Genomic DNA, 24,389 nt, shown 5'->3' with positions numbered 1-24,389 from the left:
CTCTTGGGGTTCAACTCGTGGTTATCAAAACAATGTCTGAAGTTACAAACTAACTTAGACACATCATAAAGAAAGTGTAAAATTTCCCATGTTAGATAACTGTGCGCGACAAGGGAAAATAAAGACGTCTAAATGATTTTTACCTTGCCTGTATCTTCAAAGATGGAAGGGAACGGTTTATTAAGGGGAAAATGTCTGTTGTCGTTAATAATTGTTAATGTGTGCACAATAACGTTACTACTAATTCCAATCTCCAAACTTTATCAAACTTGGTCACCTAATTCATCAGTATAAAATCTCCCCTTAGTGCGAACGAAAGCGGTTTAAACATCAAGCACATCAACAAAAGTTGATCTGTGATGTGATCCAATCATTTGGCAGCTATAGACCATATTGCAATTTCAAATCATAGTGTATTGTGGGGTAGTTATGACTGCACCAAGCACAATTCTGCCACAATGTTAAATTGTCTGGCAATCCAAGGCATTAGTTCAGTGTAGAACAGGTATACATGCACTTGATCAGAAAAGAGCATATACCGGGTAAAAGCTGACATTTCATTTGTCATTTATTATCAAGGTACAAGATACATTTTTGGTTCAAATCAGCAATTCTTGTGTGTAAATCAACTATTCTGGAATATCCTTTATCATTTTAAAATTTTCAAATGAAAGTTAAAAGATCCCTAATGAAATATGGAAATGAATTGAATCAATTTGGTCTTGGTTTCATAATCTACTGAATATACAACCTGTGAATATTTCTTCTCTGAAACCACTTGCTATCAGTAACAAAATAACAGCACAACTTTATATAAAATATTAAGTTTTATTCATTTTAATATGAATTATACAAGTGATGATTTTATTTTAAAATTAAAGGGCCAAAATTTTAACAAATCTGGGAAAATAATGCTTTGTGAAAACCTAAGTTGGTATAAAAGTTGCCATTCATGGACACCAGATGGCGGGTGCCGACCAAACCTTTTGCATTTGAATGAACAAGAAGTTACTGTAAATGATTTAATTACTCGCTGGGATTTAATCTCACTTGTTCTGATGGAAAGCAAAATCTGTTAACTTGAGTCCACTTTAACAGGTAAAAATTACAATAAAACTCAAAGTTTGATGGTGGAATCCATGGGTACCCGGTAATATCATCAAAGTGAATGAAATTAAATACCAAGAGAAATTAATCATATATTTCACAGAGCAATGAAAACAACATAAAACGTGCAATTTTAGAAAGTTACAAAAATTGGATTTTTCAAATTGACTGCTAAACAGGAGAGTCTCTGTCAGTAATAACTCCAGTTAGACAATAATCTTTATTTTCAAAACCAAATATGGTCATAATAGGGGAAAATAATTGTCTGATAACATTTTGACAAGATACCCACCCAGTATGTAGCTTTTTGGAACATGGGAAACTGGAAACAATGTAAAATAAAAAAAGAATTAACTGTGGGAGAAGAAATGAGCCTGAAAGATATATAGGTATATCTATAACGGGAAATGTGTACTGTTATCCAAGATTGAAAGCCAGCTGGGAGCGCAACAGGGCTAATCTTTTACCAACAGTAATGTCTCATTAAAACATCACTGATCAGCAGCAGCGCAATTCTAATTTATGTCTGTGTATTGTGTTGCTAAGCTACATAATTGTATTGAAAAATGAATTTTGTAATTCAAATTGTGGATGAGAATAAAGTTACCACATGAAAAAAAGAGATCAAATTTTGCACCTAAACTTACCATATATTACTCAGATTCTGATGTATACGTTTATTAATGTCCAGAAGGGCACCCTCAATGTAAATTGATCTAGATACTTTTGTTTTTGCAAGGCAAAGGGAGGAAACAAAGATTTGCCTTCACCATTTACAGCAGGATTAAAAAAGACAAAGATATTTTAATATATGTATTACCGGTATTCTCTTTTTTTTTTCTTCAAAGAAGTGATTCTGTATAAAATAAAATGTTGAATTTGGCACTTAGACAGGTAATGAAAGGCTAGGGTGTTCGTTGGAGTTTGTATAACGCTAAAATTATCAGTACTTTTCATGTTAATTTCGACCGAAATATCCATGATTTTTGATACATTGAACATGTATTGAAATTGATAGTGACAAACATGATACCATAGTTACATTCTCATGTTACCGTATTTGCTCCATTAGTAGCATGTGCACTTTATTATATAAATTACAGACAGGTGTTTCTATGTTTAAAAAAAAAAAAATTATTATATTAGGTTTATATGCGTTTCTAATAGACCAAATACAGTATTTTTACAGAAATAAAGTACACATAAAATTGATATCTTCCAATCCGTTAACGGGTACATGTATACATTGTATGAGAGGCCATTCAAATGTAGTGAAGATGCTTTTGGCGATTTTTACAGAAAATTACTTTTACAACATAAAATGCATGTCATGTAATTATTAGCAATTTTGAAATACCAAGTGTATATAAATTATTATTATGATGAATGTAGCTATTCATATTTTTGACACAAGAAATTCCTGAAATTTCACTAAATTCTCTCCAGTGACTGATTAAAAACTTGAGGTAACCATGCTAGTTTTTGAAATATCAATTGTACATATTCTGAGCAATTCAACATGACTATCAAAGTACAGCTTATCGCTATGGGAACAAGTTTTCAGTTATTCCACTGTTTCTTTACAATGTCTTATTGATGGAACCTTTCAAAATATTAAAAATTCATAGTGCTTTGAAATTTTCTGTATTTTTACTACTATAAAATACTTTATTTTAGCTGGAATTAATTTTCGCTGAAAAAACTTGTTGGGCGTTTTGTATGGAATTTATTTTCACTGATTTTTGACAAGTTTAATGTGAAATATATGAAAAAAGGTATATTTGCTGGATTTTATTTTCACTGAATAATTCCTTCAGTGAAAATAGTAAAAATTAATTCTAAGCGAAAATAAAGTATTTTACAGTAGTTAGATGTATATTGTTTGTTTGTGAAAATTGTTGGGTTGTCTTTACGTTATTGAAAGAATCGTAAATTGATACCCAGTGATGCTGCAAAGTTAATGATTTAATTAATATATCGTTAAATAGTTAATATCTGAGCCTGATAAGGTCAGCGATATTTATTGTGCCTTTGGCGACAGATTTGTGTAGTTTCATTCACCATCAAATCATCAAACAGTTCGGACTACTGAGTATCCAATTAACTGCGTTAAAATTGAAGTGTCAGTCATCTTACAACATTATGTATTTGTACATGTATTTGTATACCAGTACGTCACGCGTATCGAATACGCTGAATGTAGCACATTAAAACCCAGTGAACATTTCCCTTTTCTACATATAATTAGAAGCTTATTCTTGAGCAACATTTTCCAGCAAAACTTTGTGTATACTGTAAAACATGTTGAAAAAGCAGCATGCAATTTTAGCGAATTGTGGTAAAATGACGTAATAGCGAAATATGATTTCTTTGTTTGGTGGCCATTTTGAATTGATAATAAAGTCAATATTAATAAAGACATCTTGAATTAGCGAATCAGTTCTCTCGCCAAATTCGCGAAAAAGACATGCTCACAAAAAAGACGTGTTTTACAGTATTTAGAGATACAGGCTGGGATAACAAACCAAAGTGGAACTAATTCAATAAAAAAGTACAAACATATACACAGAACCTTGTACGTTTCATGATATCTTTTTAAAAAGATGCTTTACCTTTTCCTTATTTTAAATTATATGTTTTAGAAGGTTAGAACCAGAGTAACATGAAAGAATGTTAGATTTATGCGAGGCCTTAAAAAAAAAAATATTTATTAAAATAAAAATAGAATGTTTTTTCAATGAAAAATTCAGCACAGTGATAATTCCATGTAGCATGGGCAGCGGTGAGGGATCATGTGATTTCTTCCCGTCATGTATGTGATTTGAAATATCATTAAATTTGTTAATGACGTTCAATGGGACAAAACTTTACACAAATTTTAATAGCTACAAACAATTTCTTGAAACTTTGATGTAATTCAAGATGTCTTCTTCAGCTGTTTATAAAAATAATCATTTCTGATATATGCATTAGTATTAATAAGTAAGCTCAACAATTTTTGAGGGGCAAAATTTTAACCATATTTAACTTATTTTTAAAAATTTATTAACAGTGATTTCTCAGTTGAAATTGATTTCTAGAATTATGTGATCAGACAGGAGTTGGGTCAAAGGTTACTTTTTTTAGCCACAATTAGAGTTAAAACTTGTTTTTCCCTGAAAAAGACAGAAAGTGCCTCAAAAACACTTTTATGTGATAATGAATATTTAACTTTTCCACTAGCACATATTCTTAAATATTTCTGGAGGTGAAATCTAATTTTTTTTGGAGCAAACAGGATAAATTTTAATAAATTTTCAGTTTTTAACCAAAAGATCTGGCTAATTTTGTCCCAATCTTCTGAAGGAAAGTGCAGACTATAAACGGGACTATTTTGTGAAGTTGTGATAAAAAGAGGGAACAGGTGGTTAAAAGATTAAAAAAAATATTTGGCCAGGATTGCTTTGAAATGATACCCATGGCTGCAGCATAAATAATTTTATCCCCAATTTACATTTTGCAAGTGCAAATTCTCAATCGAGAAAAGGTTTAGAAATATTAACACATGATTGACCGAAGATGGAAAACAAATCAAAACCCCCTAAATCTGAAAATTAGGAAAATTACAATTGCACCCAATCATAGCCATTTTGCAAGAGTCAATTTTGATTCAATGGTAAACCTGAGGGGCCTTGTTCAACAGTAGCAAAATTATAGTCTGCTTAAGGAATGTATTGAGACACCTTAGTACTCTACATATTGGCAGCTGTTGTTGTTTTGTTTTGTTTTTTAGAAAAAAAAAATTAAGAAACACATTTTTATCCTAAACAAAAAAATTGGAATGTCTTGAAGTAAAAATTTTTTACAGTCCCTGCATTTTAACTATGACTTTCCATCTTTTGACTTTGGCAACTTTGTTTGCGGTGAACGACGAGTTCCTCTCGGAGATCGGGTCTCTGTTGTACTAATATCCGAGGACCGCTTGCTTTGCTGTGTGGCGTATTGCATAGGTAATGAAGAAGAAGTGACTCGTGATGTATTACTGCGAGGGAATTTGCTCTGAGTTGTTGGAGAGGTAGAACCCCGTAATGCATACGAGGTCACTCTAGATTCATGCAGCTTTCGCCTGGGTGAAGCATGGCTAGTGTTGGTGGCAGACTCAACACTGGTCGATGGGGATTCTGCTCTGTTATATCTACTAGAAGCTCTAGATGGTGACGGAGAATACGATGATTTTAGTCTTGAATCTCCTGCAAGGAAAATAAGAGCCTAATTAGTCTTCAGTCAAAAAGTTGATTTGTTATATACCAATATATTAACATGTGGAAATATTATGTAAAGAAATTATTTGTTTCTTGTGACGTTCATTCGTTATTCGCTGTGAATAAAAAAAAAATACTGCATATGAAAGTCACTTTACAAAATGGCTGATCAATGTGTCACCCAATTCATCATGGCTACCATGAGAATAAAAATAGATATTCTAAAAATAAATTCCTGCAAGTGTTCCTAAATGTATGCAGGAATAAATCAACAAACATACAGCAAACAAGGCAACATAAACATTTTTAATAATAGGCCTGCAAAAACAACATAATTTCAAGACTTTCATAAACTGCCATGACCTAACCTATAACAGCTTAAAATAAATTAAGTCGATTGTAATTAACCCCTCCTCCTAAAAACACAAGATGTGTTATTCCAAATTGCTTTACTCCAGTATAAACTGGTATAGGTTGGCCATTTTGAAAAGCAACACAATTTACATGCGAGCATCAATTTTTAAATGATACTACACCTCACAAGGCCCTCTATGGTGAAGTAGGCCCTCTATGGTGAAGTGCTTGTCTAAATTGCAACTGGACTTCCATGGCAACTTTGCTTTCCTGAACTCTTGATTCTGCCAGAAAAAACACGGTTCAGCATTTTGGTTTATTTTATCATAAACTTGCAAGTTATTTTAGTGTTTACCAATTCAGGTTGAGATCAAACTAGTTTTATATTAATAGTGTAGCATAACTGAGACTTTAGTAATGTTAATGTTTATCATGCAAATTGTCAGCTGTGTTATTTCAAAAACAGCACAAAAACAGTTCTATGACAAACACTTTTGACAAAATTTGGGTTAATAAGGCCCAATTACATTACTGAATAGACTAACACATAAAATATTTTAGAGCTGAATCCTAATTATAATCAAGCTTTTGATTATTTTGCAATTCAAAATGGCTGCCACAGTGAAGTGGAACACAATCTTAGTTTCCATGGAAACGTGCTGGCTCCCCTTCCTCATTTGTATCCATTACATAATGTAACTCCATAAAATACCAGGTCTCTGTAGCATCAATTTGAATTATTCCTTTTTTTTTTTAACTACCGTATTTTTCCGATACCCCACTCTGGGTGATCTTTTGGAGAATGAGAATTTTTAAGTGATCACTGGTGCCATAAATATTGTTTTCAAGCTAAGAAAACATACTTTGATTATTACTCAGACAATATGATTATACTAGTTTACAAAATATCAGGTCATTGGTTTTTTATGAAAAGCAAGTATAATCAAATACAGAACTCTTGGGAATATAAAAAAATAATTTTTATGCTTAAAAATCATCAAAATCAAGCATTTCTGCCATTCTGGAGCCAGATCTTGGTTGTGTATGATTAGATTTCGTTTGGTACCTACATTGGTCATACTTTCAGATTGGATTCAAAATGGCTGACTGGTGGCCATTTTTTTCAACAAATGCTGTTCCAGGGCCTAATTGACAATCAAATTCAAATTTCAGTGACACATCATGTCACACATATATTTGTTTGATGATTAGATTCAAGATGGTTGAATATTGGTCATTTTAATGATTAAATTCCATCCCAGATCTTCTTGGTTATACATGGATAGCTATTGTACATAAAATGAACATTATATTGAAACTTTTATTTTCCCTTCCTTGGAAAAGAAAATACTTTCTTACTCTCATATGATTTGATTCAAAATGGCCGACTCTTTTCAATTTTGTTTACTATTTAACTAAAAGGGACTCTGTCATGTCATGACTTGTGTATAATAGGTAATCAATATGCACGGTTTCAATCCTAAACTAATCACTACCCATGTTTCATTGAAATCCGATGAGTTGTTATTGGAAATTCTAAAAATAGGTTGATTTATGCAAATAAGACAGTTAATATACACAGATTTCAAACAAAAAATATACAAGCCTGTGTAGTATTCCAGGACACTTAATAAATATGTTCCAAGTTTCATTTAATGTGATGACTGATTCTCAAGATATCAGTGGAAAAGGTGACAATTAGCTAATTATGCAAATTAGGATAATTATTAAACATGATTTCAATACAAAACTAACCAGGTTTGTGTACTATTCCAGGCACTTTGAAAAAAAATGGCTACAATAGACCTTATTCCAATAAAGTTCTCACTGAGAGAAAAAGAGTCCCCCCCCCCCCGCCAAATAGCATAATTATCTCCCACCATTGCGACCAGTGTTCTAAAATAAGACATACATCAGGAGGACAGTGAGAAAAAAGAACACAGTATGAGGGGTAAGAACAAGTAGTATCAAACCCATTTGTAAATAAGACCTATTAAGAATATCACTCAGGAATGAACAAATTACCTGACATACAAATCAAAATGAAACACCCTAGGCTTAGCATGTCATTTACTTCAACATCTGAAATCTGGCTGCCAATGACTAAACCACAGAATCCAATTTTTTTCCCACTAACATTTTATGCATTTTTCTATAATTTCTTTGTTAATTTTTGACTAATTAGATGCAATTTTCCATCCGTGGGAGGTCTTGCTCAGAATATTTGAAATAAAAAAAAATAATTAATGAAGGTTTGTGAAAAGTTGATTGGGGGTCAAAAAGTCAAACATGCCGATGGTTACAATGTTGGTGATGTGTGCTATCGCTTATTATTACTCAATCGGCATTAAACTGGTTATTTTTCAGAGGTTTATGATGTAACAAACAGGTTAATAACTTTAATAATTTAAGTGTTTATTCTTTCATCAACTACAAACATACCTGAGTATGAATGTCTGGTGGTGGTAGTTGTTGTTGTTGTTGACTTCAAATGACTTCTTCTAGTTTCAGTCTTCCGCTGCAATGCTGGTGACATCGACAATGATACCTCTGCTCGTTCTGATTTTTCTATTGGTTCAATGGTGACAGTAGATTGTACGGTGCGTTCTGAACTCTCCGGATCCATCATTAATCTCATTTCCACACTTTTTGCTTCCAGTTTTTCTCGTTCAAATGTCAGCTTTGATTGCACAACTTTTTCAGACCTTTGATTGTCTGACGTGCTTCCAACTGGCTGATTGTCACCTAACATCTCCCAGGATGGCTCCACTGTCAATTTCATTTCTATAGTTCTTTCCGATCTTTCCTGCGGTTCAACTGTCACTCTTGATTCAATAGTCCGTGGTTCAAAAACTTTGTCTGTCCTTGCTTTTTGGTTTTCAACATGAGATGGCAATTTTGACATTCCCGCTTTGATTTTTGAATCAGTGATATTTTCTGATTTGCGATATGAACACCGTGATGGTGACACATAAACAGTTCTTTCTGATTTACCTCGTGTATCAAGACTAGTCCGTAGTGATCTTTCTCTTGGTTTGACACTAAATTTTGAGTCCAATGACTTGGATTTACTCTTTCCAGATTCATAACTGCTCGATGTGTAAGGTGTCCTTGTTACAACACTTTGTGTATCCCTTTGTGCAGAACCATTCGGTTTATATGTTTTTACACAGCCTCCTGATGACACACTCTCCCGTGTTGAATTATTCACATTTTCTAAGTTTGTTACATTAGTAATTTTACTCAGCGGTGGAAGCACAGCCTGAGAGCTGGATGGTAATGACAACTGTCCACGTTGACGAGACCATGACCCCAAGTCAATCTCGGTTTGGTTGAGTGATGATTCTTTTCTACTACTATTCCTGAGTATTTGTTGCCAGTTCCCCTTGTTACGTTTTATATTTCTACACATTGTGTCACTAATTTTACATGGTAGAAATTGCTCCCAAGCTTTAAACAATGGCTCAACAACAAACTCTATGAATCCTGTAAAAAAAAAAGAAAATACAATTGTCTGTTTCAAGCTTGTCAATTCAATATATACCAGTAGTTGAAGAGACACAGTCTTTATGCATCATCTGTTCAAATTTTGTGTTGAATACTGCGCATGGCACACAAATATGACACAATGTTATGATTTTGTCGCTATAAATTTATCACACGTGATTTGCGATATGGGACCCATACAATATGAACACAATGTGGATACATGTAAGCCAACAAGCTTAAACATACAGCATATTATTATACATCTGTCATGTAACGTCTTAAGTTACAGCGTGTCGTAATTTTGCGATATTGCACTGGGTATTTTCATCACACTATATCAGGAAATGTGAATTCCAAATATGGGACGATTACACACGTAAGCGTCTTCTAATAATAAAAACAAACATAGTTGAACTCTGGTGACCTTGCCTTTTGTTATATAATATAATTCCCTTTATCATAGTTTGTTTCAATATAAATATGCATTGTCATAATTAATTTTGAATACAAACAAGTTTTGGGGTTGAACCAACAGTGGGGAATCAGTCTACCGAATGTCCTTAAAAGATGTAATTATCTTACAAAAACATTGGTGCCTTATTTGTTTCATTATTTTAAGGGACATAATTTCCAGCTTTATTCAAAGTAATTCAGATATTTTAGTATAAAAACAAATGTCTCATTGCAAAAAAAATGTGGATGAAATGTTTTGCTTTTAATGTATTTTTTATGTATTGTTTTTAAATTTGATAACTTTGAACTAAACAGATTTTCTATTAGCTTCAGATCTTGATCAAAGTTAGGCACCCAGTTCATAGGAGTGCTTATATTGATTTTCTGACATCTTGTTTTCTGTAAAGATTTTATTGGTAGGTTTGCAAATGTGTATCAGACTGTGCAATCTCTCCATGAGTTGGTTTTCAAACCCAGTATGGGATTCTGAGATACATTACCAAGGATATTATTACAAGATAAATCATTTGCTTCTTTGAACACATACAACAATGCATATTTCCACTGAGATCAGTGACCTTTGATGTGATCAGTCAAGTAGAAACAGTCAAAATATTTTATCAGATTTTCTCAATTTTTGCATGATATTTTCATACAGGACATCTGTTGTTCAAACTCAGGGAAGACTTTATACTGATGAATAAAGTGATCAAGTTTGATAAAGTTTGGAATAGAATTAGTAAAGTTATTATGCACACAATAACAATTATTAACGACGACGACGACAACAACAACAACAACGCCGGACAAAATTTTTCCCTTAATATACCTTTCCCTTCCATCTTTGATGGTACGGGCAAGGTAAACATGGCAGCCCCAGAGTTTGACTGGACACCATACAAAGAAGTTCGCTCAATCTGTTCTGAACTTTTTGTATTTCGGCATTCGCATGATGTATCCTTGGGAGGTAAAAATGTATAATAAGATTATTATGAGGATACCGAAAAGTATGCACTCAGACAGTACACTACTACTGCATTGATCTCAGCTACGCGACGGTTGATACTCCCGTTGCACTGTCTTTGTGCATACTTTTCGGTATCCTCGTAATAAGCTCATAGTATTGCGAACTAAAGCCCTGAAAAAATACCATTATTTTCATTTATGACTAAAAAACCATTGAAATAATATCATACCTGCTTGAATCTTGGCTACTGTTGTTGCATTTCGGTCACAGTTGGTTGTAATGGGAAGATTCAATTGTCGTTCACAGTCACCTGAAAACAGAAACCAAAAAAACAGATTTGTTTCAGAAATTAGTGTTTTTTAATAGGTACTGGTCAAACCTGTGTATAGTAGCCACTGAAGGTATAGTCTAACCTATGTATAGTGACCATCGAGGGTACAGTCTAACCTGTGTATAGTGACCATCGAGGGTACAGTCTAACCTGTGTATAGTGGCCACTGAAGGTACAGTCTAACCTGTGAATAGTGGCCACTGAAGGTACAGTCTAACCTGCATACAGTGACCACCGAGGGTACAGTCAAACCTGTGAATAGTGGCCACTGAAGGTACAGTCTAACCTGCATACAGTGACCACTGAAGGTACAGTCTAACATGTGTATAGTGATCACTGAAGGTACAGTCAAACCTGTGTATAGTGGCCACTGAAGGTACAGTCAAACCTGTGTATAGTGACCACCGAGGGTACAGTCAAACCTGTGAATGGTGGCCACTGAAGGTACAGTCTAACCTGCATACAGTGACCACCGAGGGTACAGTCAAACCTGTGAATAGTGGCCACTGAAGGTACAGTCTAACCTGCATACAGTGACCACTGAAGGTACAGTCTAACATGCGTATAGTGATCACTGAAGGTACAGTCAAACCTGTGTATAGTGGCCACTGAAGGTACAGTCAAACCTGTGTATAGTGACCACTGAAGGTACAGTCTAACCTGCGTGTAGTGACCACTGAAGGTACAGTCTAACCTGTGTATAGTGACCACTGAAGGTACAGTCAAACCTGTGTATAGTGACCACTGAAGGTACAGTCAAACCTGTGTATAGTGACCACTGAAGGTACAGTCTAACCTGTGTGTAGTGACCACTGAAGGTACAGTCTAACCTGCATATAGTGACCACTGAAGGTACAGTCTAACCTGTGTATAGTGGCCGCTGAAGGTACAGTCAAACCTGTGTATAGTGGCCACTGAAGGTACAGTCAAACCTGTGTATAGTAGCCACTGAAGGTAGTCAAACCTGTGTATAGTGACCACTGAAGGTACAGTCTAACCTGCATATAGTGACCGCTGAAGGTACAGTCAAACCTGTGTATAGTGGCCACTGAAGGTACAGTCAAACCTGTGTATAGTGACCACCGAGGGTACAGTCAAACTTGAAGTTTGAACATGGGAATAAAAATATTCTTGTTTTGTTTTGTTTTGATAAAATTAAAAAATTATTTTAACCTCTAAATACAAGTTTCATTTGAACAAACCGGGGTTAAACAAGAGATCACATTTATTGGGACAGACCAAAGGTAGTCACTATAGACAGGTGGTCTTTATATAAAGATGATGACTAAAACATAGATATCTTTTAAATCTTTGCAACATTGGGAGTAATTACCGGTACACACTGATATTTAATTACATTACCAGGATATGATAATTATTTTTTTTGGAGTTGAATCAATCCACGAAGTAGAGACCATTACTATAAGGTGCGCCCTCTAGTGGCAGAGGGTTTCTGTGACATCAAAATTATTTACATGGGTAAAAGCAATATTGTTCAAATCAACAACTGTGTTTAGTTCCTTCGTTCATTCTAGAATATAGTGAAATGTTGGCTACACCGACTACAGATCTAAAATCTTCATTGATGGGTGACTACAGATCGAAAATCTTCATTGATGGGTGACTACAGATCGAAAATCTTCATTGATGGGGACTACAGATCAAAATCTTCATTGTTGGGCGACTACAGATCTAAAATCTTCATTGATGGGCGACTACAGATCTAAAATCTTCATTGATGGGTGACTACAGATCTAAAATCTTCATTGATAGGTGACTACAGATCTAAAATCTTCATTGATGGGTGACTACAGATCTAAAATCTTCATTGATGGGTGACTACAGATCTAAAATCTTCATTGATGGGTGACTACAGATCTAAAATCTTCATTGATCGGTGACTACAGATCTAAAATCTTCATTGATGGGTGACTACAGATCTAAAATCTTCATTGATGGGTGACTACTGTACAGATCTAAAATCTTCATTGATGGGTGACTACAGATCTAAAATCTTCATTGATGGATGACTACAGATCTAAAATCTTCATTGATGGGTGACTACAGATCTAAAATCTTCATTGATGGGTGACTACAGATCTAAAATCTTCATTGATGGGCGACTACAGATCTAAAATCTTCATTGATGGGCGACTACAGATCTAAAATCTTCATTGATGGGCAACTACAGATCTAAAATCTTCATTGATGGGCGACTACAAATCTAAAATCTTCATTGATGGGCGACTACAGATCTAAAATCTTCATTGATGGGTGACTACAGATCTAAAATCTTCATTGATGGGAGACTACAGATCTAAAATGTTCATTGATGGGTGACTACTGTACAGATCTAAAATCTTCATTGATGGGTGACTACAGATCAAAATCTTCATTGGTGGGCGACTACAGATCAAAATCTTCATTGATGGGCGACTACAGATCAAAATCTTCATTGATGGGCGACTACAGATTGAAAATCTTCATTGATGGGCGACTACAGATCTAAAATCTTCATTGATGGGCGACTCCAGATCTAAAATCTTCATTTATGGGCGACTACAGATCTAAAATCTTCATTGATGGGCGACTACAGATCTAAAATCTTCATTGATGGGTGACTACAGATCTAAAATCTTCATTGATGGGTGACTACAGATCTAAAATCTTCATTGATGGGTGACTACAGATCTAAAATCTTCATTGATGGGTGACTACAGATCTAAAATCTTCATTGATGGGTGACTACAGATCTAAAATCTTCATTGATGGGTGACTACAGATCTAAAATGATAGGAATGATTTTAATGGACTGAGTGCTTTGTCAATAGAGGGCGCAATTTAAAAGAAAGGTCTGTTGCCAGCTGTATTTACAACATGGAGTTATTAGAAGAAAATTACAAAAAAATGACCTTGTTGAAAGAATTCCTCGCATACTCGTTGACTCCATTTTCTGCTAGTTTCCCATGCCCGACAAGGATTGCAAATATCAGCACACTTCAAAGCAATCTACGAAAATATACAAAAGTTGGTCATCAATAAACTATGAACTTAAATTCTATATTTATATATAGACTTATATGATTGAGATGTGATTAGAACATGTCAGTTGGAATGTCAATGTCAATGACTTTTGTGATCTGTTTCATCTGGAAGTACATTTTCTATTTTTGTTTATCTCGAAACAAAATCAAGAGACTCACTCACCTGGAGGATAAAATGTCGGTTTTCAGCTTCCCTCAAATTGAGATCTCTAGTGTCTAAGTGTTTCTAGTAGAAAAACAACGTAATAAACAGAGAATGAGGCTATATATTTACAGTGAGGTAAATTAGTAATTCAAAATTTATAAAAACATTAGGTTTTGGCAATACACAAAGGTATACAGGGACAGGCAACTGCATAAAACATCAAAGAGACGAGAATAACATCCTATGCAATGTCTTTGTGTGCATCATGACATACACGTACAAAGGTATACAGGGATAGGCAACTGCATCAAACATCAAAGAGACGAGAATAACATCCTATGCAATGTCTTTGTGTGCATCATGACATACACAACCATCTGGGTGCATGCAACAAGTCCTCAACCAAAATATCACACTTTTTCCAGTAATTTTAAGGAACCTATCCCATTTGAAGACAAGCTATATCAAATATTACTACAGCTCATGTGTTGTGTAGCCATCTTTTTCTTTTGAGATTATTTTTCTTGGATTTTGTATGTTTGTGATGTAACTCGTCTTGGAATACTCAAAAATCTTGTTCAAAATCACATTTGCAACCAAAGAAACATTGCATCAAAGAAAACACCACAGTTGCCTGTATTCTCTAGTGGGCTTTAGTACCCCAGAAAAATATGTTACTAAAATTCAGCTACAAACCCATATATATATATCTGTCTGCTATATCTTTAATCTGTGTTATTACTTTTAATTAACAGACCAAATGATCATTCAAATAATTTTCAGTTTCTTGTCAGAGCTCATTTCACAAGTTGCTTTCTAGTAAGGTATGCTCCCATTGGTCAAAATAGGTCAGAAAGGAGCACCAGGAAATGATTTAAATAGACATTTTGTCAGATGTAGTTGAAGGCAATGTACACATGAGTGCAATGAGTCTGGAATTATAAGGGAACAGAGCTTCTATTGGTATAAAATTTAATCAGATTGATTAACAAGCAGCCTCTTGGCTGAGATAGCTCCGCTGTTAGCAATGCACATTACAATTAAAGAACTGAAGATATCAATAGAAAATGAACAATATATATATAAAAAGCAACGGGACAAATCTGAGAGAGGTCCACACGTAGTATGTATATATGTAATATAAAAGCAATCAGACTTGCGCTTTTCAACAAGAAGTCAAAAATATCACTTTTTACCAAAAATGACAAAAATATTCACTAAAATTAGAGAATTAAAGATATCATCACAAAATGAACATGTCTGAGAGAGGTCCACATGTAGTACCTATATATGTAAATATCAAAGCAATTGGACTTGCGGTTTTTAACAAGAAGTCGAAAATATCCCTTTTTACCAAAAATGACAAAAATATTCACCAAAATTAGAGAATTAAAGATATCATTACAAAATGAACAAATCTGAGAGAGGTCCACATGTAGTACCTATATATGTAAATATCAAAGCAATTGGACTTGCGGTTTTCAACAAGAAGTCGAAAATATCACTTTTTACTAAAAATGACAAAAATATTCACCAAAATTAAAGAATTGAAGATATCATCATGAAATGAACAAATCTGAGAGAGGTCTACCCAAGGTACATATACACCAAGTATCAAAGCATTCAGGCTTGTAGTTTTCAAGAAGAAGTCGAAAAAGTAAAACATTGACACGGACGACGACGGACGACGACGACGACGGACAATCACTCATATGATAAGCTCCGCTCGACAAAGTCGACAGCGGAGCTAAAAAGTATATTTATAGCTGTAGAAGAAATCCTACAATCCCTTCTGCAATTGCGTTTAAATCACTCGTCCGTGAAAATAGAAAAATAGAGTTGGAAATAGCCCTATATAAAGGAAAGGAACAATATCACTATCATAAATGGGAGCTCTTGAATAATTGGTTGGATTAAAAACAAGTAAATTATTCTTGTTTGTCATGTACATTTTTTTTTAGGGGGGATTTTGTTTATTGGGAAATAAAAAAAATGTTATTAACACAAAAAAAAATAAAGACACAACTATACCTGGAACCTTGTAAGGAATTCCTGCTGCCGAGTGATGTCTGTTGCAAGTATCAGAGATTTAATATGCCATTCAAGTTCAGCTCTTTGTCGTGGTGTGAAGTGATCGAATACCCCCGTTTCATGTAATACAGCTACACAGGAACGCCAGTGATGGTTCTCAAGCACAGAAGAATTCTAGAGGAAAAAAATAGTTTCTCAGTGGGAATACAATATTGTATGTAAGGACTAATTATTTGCTAGGTTTTATTTTGCCTTATTTTACTGATAGCTAAATGCAGCAAATTAAAACCAAGTTAATACTGAAAGATACTTTATTATAGCTGGAATTAATTTTTGCTGAAAATTCTTTTTGGGCGTTTTGTATGGGATTTATTTTAATGAGTTGTTGATAAGTGGAATGTAAAATATATGAAAAAGGGTGTATTTGCTGGATATTATTTTCACTGAATAATTTTTTAGCAAAAATAGCAAAAGTAAAATTCAAGTAAAAATAAAGTATTTCACAGTATGCCATTTCACTAAATCAGTGAATTTAAAATCTGGTAAATATCTATAGGCAACTTATATGCTAAATTTAAACACAGTAAATATTGCTCCTTTAGAGTCTAAAAATAGATAAACAAGTAGCATATGGGTAATAATTTAATTTTACTTTCAATTTGCTATGGAATGAAAAACATATTCTTAGGCAATAGTTAGAATGGATAGGGAGGAAATTAAAAAGTCACATTGATGGTGTGAGATAATAATAACTGGTGAAGAGCCCACACATCGCAATGCCATTTTTTTTTTAGACAAAACAATTTTTTAGGAATGATGTACTGTACCGTATATGCCTTTAATTGACACGAATTGCATCAGAAAAAATTCAAAATAGTACAGCAGTGAAGATTTTGGTGGGGTACTTAATTAAGACAGAGAAGTATGGAGAGGCTTTCATAAACTGTTTTCCTGAAATTATATATCCATTAACGAAAAGGTACAATAATTAGGTAAAAAGAAAAACTTAGATTATTGATTTTCTCAACACAGAGAGAAATGTTTTTCTGTTTTGCCCTGGTAAAATGCAAAAGGCAAGGTCAGGGGTCAGGGGGTCAGGTCACCTTACCTTGTACATAGATGCAAGATGGCTGGAAGTTGCTATGAGAAATGCTTGATTAACACCAGGGTGGTCAAGATCATGAGTTATGGCTGCTAATAATGTTGCCATAGTTTCCAGTGGATTAATCATACCTGCTATCTGTGAAATGGGAATAAATATAATGTAATAGATGTAAATGATTTATATTCCTACCTTAATGAGATGTGATTTCTACATGAAACAGATATGCAGAGAAAACTAGCATATCAAAGATTTAAGTTATATAAATACTCCCCTCTATAGTTGAACAATTTTATAACAACAGGAATGAAACAAATGTATGAATACCGGTAGTCTGGATTAATTGTTTTCAATCACAAAATCTTGTTGCAGTAAGCATATGAACATATCACTGGGGTTGTTGACCCTTTTAACACCACTGTTTTAATCTTAAAAGTAAAACCTGCCACATGACATTTATAATGCAGTATGGGATAATTTCTTAGGTAATTTAGGAACAAATTAACATACAGTAAAAAACATGTATTTTTAACCAGCATGTTAATTTAAAACAAACTATTTTCTTATAATGAGATTATCAGCAATTTAGCTAAATAGTCAATTTATCAATCATGTCAAATTTGCAGTAAACTGTAACAACCATTATTCAGCCTGAGCTTGATCAAAAAACTAATGGAAAATTAGGTTTAATATTTTGAGAAAGTGACTCACTATACTGCAATGTTGATTAACAAAACGGCACAAAGTATACATCTGTCATAAGCGTAAAAAACCCTTTTTGCCACACGCTTGTCACCATGACAACACTTACCGTCTGTTCCCTAAGATAACAATGCATTGCTTGTGTCACATCAGCAGCATGGATGGAATTATGATAAGGATTCTTACAATGGTACCCTTCCTCAATAAGTGCTGCAGAGAGAAAAAAAATGTCATCTGGTAATGATTTACTACTCTCTAAACTTAATTTGAAAAATGGTCCTACAACATGTCTCTTGACGGCCGGCCGTCATTAACCCCTATTATAATGTGTAATTTGACGGCAGCCATAGATAGATAGATAGTCTTCCAAAGTTACATATTTTTTAGCAGCCATCTTGAATTGGAAGATACTGTAAAACATGTCTTTTTCGCGAGCATTTCGTTTTAGCGAATTTAGCAAGAGAACTGATTCGCTAATTCAAGATGTTGCTAATGATTTTATTATAAATTCAAAATGGCCAAGGCTTGGGATTTGTATACAGTGATCTGGAATATAAAAATCTGGGGCGCTTCCTAATTACACTTGACAGTTTTTCTTTGTTTTATGGAGGTGACAACTGCGCATTTGTTTTGGCACGCAACAGAAAGTATTGTGAAAATAGGAAATCAAAAATGACAACAGAGATTCGCTAAATCAACATTTCGTTATTACGTCATTTTACCACAATTCGCTAAAATTACATGTCGCTTTTTCAACATGTTTTACAGTAGTTCCCTCAAGGCTACCAGACATGAGACATTTTCACCATGGTTTAATTTTTTGTACCAGGATTTTTATTCTAATGAGACAAATTGTGTTATAAAAATACAAGAAAACACAAGTGACAATTCATAAGCGTACAATAAACATTTGAGTACACTATAACGGGAAAAACACTTCATTCTGTCTCTAGTTACACATGAATGTGTAATTGTCTCATACTTTCCAAACTAATGTAACAATTCCACCCAACATATTTAATTCCTGGTGAGAATGGCAGTTACATATTTTATGGAATCTTGAATTGAAATACAGTCCCCCCAAAGATTACATATTTTATGACAGCCATCTTGAATTTAAAGATAATCCTATGGGACTAGAATGTATCAATTTTTACTGCAGCCACCTTAAATAGATGATTTCCTGTGGAGCGAGTTTAAAACATTCTGAATTAGAGATTAAAGGCACTTTCCAAACATTTCTTGGTAGTAATGTCATAGAGAAGGAGGCTATTTACCATCATTTTTCTGTGTATTTCTGACTTCTTTTCTAAGTTTCTTAGCTGAGAAACACTTTTAATATACTCATAGTTGAGAGACATTCATGAGTATATTGCTCACTCTGCAATACCTGTACCGAATTTAGAATGACTTGTGACGTGATCATTTGCTGAATCACACTGGAAATGGTCTATGTGAAGATACTCCCCTTATGATTACACATCTCTGTGGCAACCATCCTGAATTAGAAGACTGTCTCCATGGAAACCACATGCATGTCTCTACAATACTCACCAAAGCATTTGAGGACTTTCATTATATCCAGGTGGAAATATTCAACCAACTTGTACTCATGGAATAGGTATAGTGATACGTAAAACAAAGAACGTCCTAAAATTGGAAAAAAATAGAGCTTAAATAAAAAATTACTCAAAACAGAAACATGCCTACATGAAAATCATGTCAGACTTAAAGTAAATCTACATTGAAGAGTAGACCATTAATTTTGTTGGGGGTGGGCTAGTTTGGAAATATGAATTAAAATAATAGTGTACGTCGTTAGTAAACATTGCATAATTTGATTAATTATTCATGAAATCATTCAATTTGGGCAAACAAAACGGAAATCACAAACTAAGCATCTGTCAATAAACTTTGAATGCAATGAACATTATGACATTGTATTGTAGAAAAGTCTAACATCATGTGCCTGAGACCTCCGTAGGCGAGTGGCAAAAAACCAAGGGTGACAGAAAAAAAGTGACATAGCCTTGTACAAAACCAAGAGGTTCCCCCAATACTGTTGTGATGTTAAAATAAAATTTCTAAGAGCTTTGTTCAGGTAGCAAAGTCTTCCTTAGGCTTCATTGAAAAGCCATATCGAAGTAGCAGAGAGATTTCAAATGTCTTAATTCTCTATGCACACTGTCTGCATTGAATCTGTTTCATATACAGAACACCATTCTATGACCATGTCGGTTCTATTTTTAGTTCTGCATGTCACATTATGAATCTCCACCCATAATAAGGTGTCATAAATGTACACAGATGTGCCTGTTCATTTTTTGTCCATCAAATTTTTTTTTTCATTTGGTTAGAACATGTTTGTGTTTCTTGCAGAAACTATTTTGTCTCAACCCCCTTCCCCTTGCCCCCATAGCATAAATATTGATACATCCCTAAACATTATGATGCAATCAAAGTGAGAATACATGATTACCATTTGTCAGCCTGTCAAGATGGAACACATCAAAATCCCAATGGTTGATACGTGACAGCACATGCTGAAAACAAACCAAAAAAAACATTATGCATGCAACCAAATTTTCTACAAATGAAAATCAAGAAAAATTTATTGATTTCCAAACTAAATTATGCCTTAATACTAAGTGTTGATATTAATAATTGTTATTACAAAATGGACGCTGGATTGACAAAATCACTGTAACCATAGAAACAAGCTTAGATACACCACCAATGTATTTGCTTTTTGATATGTGGTTGAACTAAAAGTTCAGTATGGTGTTACCCATTTCCAATTAAAGGAAATGGGAATTGTTGTTCATTTTGCAAACATTTTATTGACATTTTGTAAATTTTAATATAATTTTCTACTATTCCTCTGTTAGGCAAGACATCCTTATGATCCCCTCAACTAAAACTCTAATGCTAACCCTGTGCCTCCCCCATTTCAATTGTACATGCCTCTTTTATTTTAAATAGGTCATAATGAATTACATTAGGGGGGTGGAGTGTTAGAGTCCAGGTTGGGGGTGGGAACTCTTATTTTGGTCAGTTTTGACCAAATGAGCATAATTTTTCATTTGCTACAGGTTTGAAAACAATTTGGGAAAAAAAATATGTGAAAAGTTATAAAAGCCAACTTTAGCATTGAAAAGATTTAAATGAACTATATTTATTTGGACTCTCTGAATGAAGTTACTGGCAATATTTTAAAACTGTTCATGAAAATGCTGTTGTCACATGCTTATGTCAAAGGTTACTAAAACCCCAGGTAACGATTTCATGCCTCATTGAGAAGCTGTTTCAAGGCACATTGAGTGGTTACTGGGTCAAAAAGTCCTTTCACCTGTGATTAGAGGCACTGTCATTTCAAACAGACATCAGAATTTTGCGATAGTGACACACATTGCTTACATGCATGCTTTGTGCTTGCCAAAAATTGTAGCAATCAAGTTTTGTCATCAAATGGTCAGTAAAAGTCTGTGTTTGTGCAAATATAAACACACAACAATCACTGATAATTCTGGTTATACAAAGAAAACAGTCATTTTGTTATGTGGATTGTAAAACAAGCAGCCTCTTGGCTGAGATAGCTCCGCTTTTAGCAATGCACATTTCAATTAAAAAACTGAAGATATCATTAGAAAATGAACAAATCTGAAAGAGGTCTATCTGAGGTACCTATATGAATAATATCAAAGCAATCGGACTTGCAGTTTCCAACAAGAAGTCGAAAATAACATTTTTTACCAAAAATATTCAAAAAATTAGAGAATTGAAGATATCATCACGAAATGAACAAATTTGAAAGAGGTCTATCTGAGGTACCTATATGTATAATAGCAAAGTAATTGGACTTGTGATTTTTAACAAGAAGTCGAAAATACCACTTTTTACCAAAAATGGCAAAAATATCCATCAAAATTAGAAAATTTAAAATATCATCATGAAATGAACAAATCTGATAGAGGTCTACCTGTGGTACGGATATGTATAATATCAAGGATATCGGACTTGCAGTTTTCAACAAAAAGTCGAAAATATCACTTTTCACCAAAAATATCCATAAAAATTAGAGAATTGAAGATATCATAATGAAATAAACAAATCTGAGAGAAGTCTGCCAAAGGTACACAACACACCAAGTATCAAAACAATAATAAAATAAAAAGTTGACACAGACGACGACGGACAATCACTCATTTGATAAGCTCCGCTTGACAAAGTCGACAGCGGAGCTAATAACTACACATTGAAGTTGCAAGAATTGGAAAAAAGTGAGAGTACATGTACCTCCTTAACAATTGAAAAGGAAAAACTCACACTTGTGTCTTCAGACAGAACCATTAACATCTGTGTTATAAGAACAGGTTGTTTAAAAATTAAGTTAGGACATTTCGTCCAAAATTTTGTTAATTTTTTTGGGGTATAAAACAGATTTAACAGAAACCACCCTGCCTTTGTCTGAAATGAAAAAAATACGAGCAAATTGGCGATGTCCGGAAAGCATCTGAATCACAATGAGGATTCAGTTGAAAGGCATAGCGCAAATAAACTTATATTGAAATGCTGCTTTTTATGTTAGATGATAGTACCCATATACAATACATAAACCTCTTTGTAAATTAGCTGTACACTAACACAATAAGGCATGCTGTACATGTATAACCAATTTGACAATATGAAAACAAGTGTGTCAATTTACATCTCTGCATTAAAACAAGTGTGGCAGTTTACATCTCTGCAAGTGTGGGAACTAAATTTCAATAAGAATGTTTTCAAGCGAAATGACATAGAAAACACTAGTTCTGCAGAAAAATCAAGGACAGACACGCAGATGCAAACACTGCCTTCTACAGGCAAAGTTTATGTATGTTTATATATTGAAAATGGGTCTCTTGCCTTACATTTTTTTTTGATAATTCTGTAACTAGAAATCTTAATTTGCTTGAGTTCTCTGGGAAATTGATCCATAAATATGTATATTACGTTAGTATATGTAGATAGATGTAGATGAGAGAAGCCTTTCACAGTATATACATACATGATTATATGTAGGGGGTTAGCAATGGCGCTTACTGAATCAATTAGTAAACAAGATCTCACACTGTCATACAAGTATTCCTACACCATGACCCAGATTACTAAGAGGAAGAGAAGAAACCCAGGCAGGAAAGGTAGGTTTAGCGTAGAAACCCTCTGTATCATATTTCGTAAGAATCTGGTTATTCAATACATCTTTTGTATTGATTCGACCAGAGTTGGCATTATCTTGTTTACGCTTTTAAGAAAATGTTTGCCAATATCGAGTATGACATGAAATGTCAATTGCTGAACTATTTTTACATTTCGGAAAGGAAAAAATATCATATTTGAACAACTTTGTTTGTCAGATGAATCAATACTTCCAGGGTGTCTCAGTACAGCCTGTTTTGTTTGCAAATATAACTAAGGGAACTGATCATTACCACCAAGCCGGTTTCCTGTGAGTCTCCTGCGGCATGCGTTTCTTTACCGTACCGGCCGTTGCTTTACCGTACCGGCCGTTGCTTTACCGTACCGGCCGCTGCTTTACCGTACCGGCCGCTGCTTTACCGTACCCGAAGGTCATTAGCCGTACCGGCAAGGCCGTTACCGTACTGGCAGGAGGCAATTCACACTTCTGACAAGTTAATTTATGCATTGATTTTCCGGTTTACCGGTAAAATGCCGACCTGTTTAAATTTCAGTTTTATGCACAGGATCGCCTGAGAAAGCAAAACTGTAGAATTAATTTGAGTAGAATTTGTTTAGTTTGTAGTTATAGTCTGTTTATAAATCATTTTGTTCATGTTTGCTATGCAGTAGCTTTCGAGGTCAAATACACCACCAGGTCAATTTGTTGCGTCTTTTTATTTGTCAGAGATTAAACTTTACCATTATTATTGCATAATATTTACATTCAAGTTGCGCGTGATAATGCTACACATGATTTTTTTGAGACCATGGAGCTCCCAGTACGTCCATGTGAACTGTTGGATACGACTACAGACGGAACTGCGTCTTTATTTTATACGATATTTTTATTTTTTTTAAATTGGGATCAGTGCTCCTAAATCAACTGAGCCGACAAAGTGGGTTACAAAAATAACAGTTCCATGAAAGTGGCTATATTTGTGTATGATGAATCCTGAGTCGGTAGTTTTGGCATGTAACCTAATGGTTTTGGTTATTGTTAAAAATGCACAGTGCAGACGTAATTTTGTTTTCATTTTTTCACTTTATCTGGCGCCAGTGCACGTGTGCTTGGATGTTTTTTTATTCAGTGATTGGGCTAAATATTTGACGACGTTGCCAACGTATTCAACATACGAAAATAGCATGTGTGTGTGCGTTTGCGTGAATGATAGATGCAGACGAAATTTCTCGTCGCAACGCGTT

General features: G+C 34.2%; 1 protein-coding gene across 2 annotated transcripts in view; it reads right to left on the bottom strand.

Moving 5' to 3' along the window:
* Positions 1-808: 808 nt before the first annotated feature.
* LOC146732000 (high affinity 3',5'-cyclic-AMP phosphodiesterase 7A-like) overlaps positions 809-24,389 on the bottom strand; it is a 150,147-nt gene continuing 126,566 nt past the window's right edge. For both annotated transcript variants that reach the window (XM_085493113.1, XM_085493114.1), the window contains exons 5-14: positions 20,446-20,509; positions 19,521-19,616; positions 18,076-18,176; positions 17,271-17,402; positions 16,163-16,336; positions 14,150-14,212; positions 13,855-13,951; positions 10,841-10,921; positions 8,145-9,188; positions 809-5,336 (exon numbers count right to left, since the gene is read on the bottom strand). In XM_085493113.1, coding sequence (XP_085349239.1) covers positions 4,969-5,336; positions 8,145-9,188; positions 10,841-10,921; positions 13,855-13,951; positions 14,150-14,212; positions 16,163-16,336; positions 17,271-17,402; positions 18,076-18,176; positions 19,521-19,616; positions 20,446-20,509 — 2,220 coding nt within the window. In that variant the 3' untranslated portion in view covers positions 809-4,968. The remainder of the gene's footprint in view (positions 5,337-8,144; positions 9,189-10,840; positions 10,922-13,854; positions 13,952-14,149; positions 14,213-16,162; positions 16,337-17,270; positions 17,403-18,075; positions 18,177-19,520; positions 19,617-20,445; positions 20,510-24,389) is intronic.

The sequence above is a fragment of the Saccoglossus kowalevskii genome, chromosome 18, assembly GCF_978046115.1.
Source record: "Saccoglossus kowalevskii chromosome 18, keSacKowa6.1, whole genome shotgun sequence".
NCBI lineage: Eukaryota > Metazoa > Hemichordata > Enteropneusta > Harrimaniidae > Saccoglossus > Saccoglossus kowalevskii.
The sequence above is the reverse complement of the archived record's forward strand: the minus strand, read 5'-3'. Positions and strand labels throughout refer to the sequence as shown.